The sequence below is a fragment of the Ostrinia furnacalis genome, unplaced genomic scaffold (assembly GCF_004193835.3).
Source record: "Ostrinia furnacalis isolate ACB-3 unplaced genomic scaffold, ASM419383v2 OfSCF3136, whole genome shotgun sequence".
In the NCBI taxonomy this organism is placed as follows: Eukaryota; Metazoa; Arthropoda; class Insecta; order Lepidoptera; family Crambidae; genus Ostrinia; species Ostrinia furnacalis.
This window is the reverse complement of record NW_021133375.1, coordinates 74,652-77,520: the sequence shown is the minus strand read 5'-3', so window position 1 is coordinate 77,520 and position 2,869 is coordinate 74,652. Positions and strand designations below refer to the sequence as shown.

At 38.2% G+C, this 2,869-nt stretch overlaps 1 protein-coding gene across 1 annotated transcript; it reads left to right on the top strand.

The window, feature by feature from the left end:
- The first annotated feature begins 206 nt into the window (after positions 1 to 206).
- On the top strand, positions 207 to 1,913 carry LOC114357327 (uncharacterized). The gene has a single exon (XM_028310889.1). It carries the CDS (start codon positions 374 to 376, stop codon positions 1,604 to 1,606), a length of 1,233 nt encoding a protein of 410 aa, XP_028166690.1. The 5' UTR covers positions 207 to 373; the 3' UTR covers positions 1,607 to 1,913.
- The last annotated feature ends 956 nt before the right edge of the window (positions 1,914 to 2,869 follow it).

The following is a 2,869-nucleotide window of genomic DNA, read 5'->3' as shown; positions in this document are numbered from 1 at the left end:
GTTGTGGACGCCCTCTGCCCCATCTAGGGGACATAGGAACTTAAACAACATCTATGAACCTAATAATAGAGTTGATTTTGCCACAAAAATGTAGAGTCTGTAGTGCTGTCGTCTGTAGGTACAAAATCGTTAAGTTATACTGTCCATCGTTTACCTACATTTTCGCAGAAACTCACTATTTTCCATATTTTAGATTATTATTCTCGCCGTTCACTCGATCGGACGTGTCAGCGCTATGAAAATAAATATTTAATTTAACTATTCACTAGCAAAATCGCGACCTACATTATCGAAACTCGGAAGTGTTTTATCTGTGTCATTTATTTCTAATTGAACACTGAACTTATAATGATTTGTGTATCGACTTGATAATATGGAAGGAAGTCCCTTCAACCGGAGCGCGCTCACGCAGCGCAGCCCTCCGCCCACGCCCACGCGGCACGCGCCGCCCGCCGCCCCCGCCGAGCACGTCATGGAACCACTCGAAGTGGTGGCCACTTCAGAACTCCAGAACTGGATGAAGAGCATCGAGCAGTGCCTGAATGAGGTGTGCATAATCTCATCGGAAGGAAAACTCAACACTGACCAGAAACTGAGGATTAGTAACCTGTGCAGAAGGGTGAGCCATGGAACATCCCAAATGGCCGTGCAATACCAGTCGCTAAAGCAAAAGGCCATTCAAGCTCATAGCAACATACAGGTCCTTAAAGAAAATCAAGACGTTTCACAGCAACTTCAAGACCTCAAAAAAAGCATAGAAGTGACCTCAAAACCTATCTCGGGAGCGTTTTCCTTTGCTGAAATGGTTAAAAAGAGTCCTGTCAATTTTATTCAGCCCAAAAACTTCAGTTCTGTGGCGATTTACCCGAATGATAAAATGAAGTCAAGCGAGGAAACCAAGTCCCTAGTGCAAAAAATAATTAAGCCCGAAGAAATGAAATTGCACGTGAGAGGTCTACGGAAAACTAGAGATGGCGGCGTTATCATCAGCACCAACTCAAAAGACGACATCGAGAAGATAAAGCAGTCAACGCAATTAAGAACATCTGGCCTCATCATAGACGAGACGAAGAAACGGAAGCCTAGGATTATAGTACTGGGAGTTCCTGCTTCCATGGATGAAACTGAGGTATTTAAATGCATATACCATCAAAACCTAGCCGACAAACTTCAAAATACGTCACTGGAAGCGTTCATGTCCTCTATTAAGCTAAGCCATAAATCAGGGAGGAAAGACACCGAAACCTGTAATTATGTAATTGAAGTCACAGCTCAAATACGGAAGACCTTGATAGCAAATGACAGAGTTTTTGTGAACTGGTCATCGTGCCCTGTTAGAGACTTTACCCTAGTGACAAGGTGCTACAAGTGTCAGCAGTATGGACACGCTGCTAAGACCTGTCGTGAAGCTAATATCACTTGCGGCCACTGCGGAGAAGTGGGTCACGCATTAAAGGATTGCAAGAAAAAGGATGAGCCCTCAAAATGTGCGACCTGCTTGCACTTCAAAAAGCCCAACAATCACAAGACAGGTGACGCTGAATGCCCTGCTAAGAAGCTAGCAGAAAATAGATATATTAACACCATAGATTACGAAGGCGCTTAAGAGCGCCCCCTGCGAGTTTATGTTTGTCTTGATGTCAGTTTTATCATTAGCTAATTTACTACCTAGATTGTTTAAATTAACTTTTACCATTAGTACCTACTAGTAGTTAACTCCATAATTAATCACAGAGCTGTCCCACTAACCTTTTATCAAATTTACCTTAAAAAACCCGAATTGCATTTATATCTAGAGTAAAAAATAAATAACTTGTATGATTTCTGCAACATTGACTGTGACCCAGTTTATTATTTTTGTTTACGCAGACACTGTATGTTGGATGTTTTTAATAAATTATGTAGAACAAGCAATATTATGTAGCACATTGTATTGATTTTAAATCTTAAATGTAACTTGTGTAGATTTTAATTTTTAATTTAAATATTATTATGTATAAATATTAGATTATATATTTTGCTAGAAATAGTTCTATTAATTAAGTAATGTAAGCCTCTTTTTTGCCTGAGATACAGGAATTATAATTCTTAGTTCAGGCACGTATGTACTTTTACCTATTATAGTTTAATATAAGCCTATTGTTAAAAACTGTCAATAAGTTATTCAATAAAGAATTTATTTATTTATTTATTTATTTATTATATTTTAAAAATATTACTTTTATTTTCATCGTATTAAAAGACCCAAATCTTTTAAGAGCACGCTTTCAATTTGGCTGAAAAAGCGCGGTAGATAATGAAACCTCAGCTTTTTATTTCTAGGACAACAACACTAATTTTAAAGATGATCAATCTTTCATTTCCAAGAAATAACTTATGATACCTGCTTGTAATTTTAGTAGGCTTCAGTAGTTATTAAATATATATTTTTATGCATGACAAGGCACGTATTTGACCGCAATTGCACCTGGTGTTAAGTGAGATGCAGTCTAGGATGTATAAGTACATATCTGCCTTGTAAGTGCCTATTCACTCTCGCCTTGAAAAGGTCCGGATTATAGTGTTCAGGAAAGACAGCAGCAGGCAATTCCAGTCCTAGGGACACGTTCATATTATAAAAGAGTCAAAGTCAAAGTAAAAATTTCTTTATTTTTTTAGACTAATAAATAGTTCTTACAAATCGTCATTTTGCTCTTAAGGAGCCTCTACATGTCTCATAATCTTTTTACCCTACCAGCGCTTCGAGACCTACATTTGGCAAGTGCTGAGAAGAAGCGCCGCAACAAACTCAGTCACCACTGTCTGCCGGTTAATATGAATAAATAGAAATAGCAGTAGTAGGTACATTCGATTCAGGAGCAGTTCACTG

Coding starts and splice junctions, on each gene's coding strand:
- LOC114357327 (XM_028310889.1), top strand. CDS start 374: ATGGAAGGAAGTCCCTTCAACCGGAGCGCGCTCACGCAGCGCAGCCCT.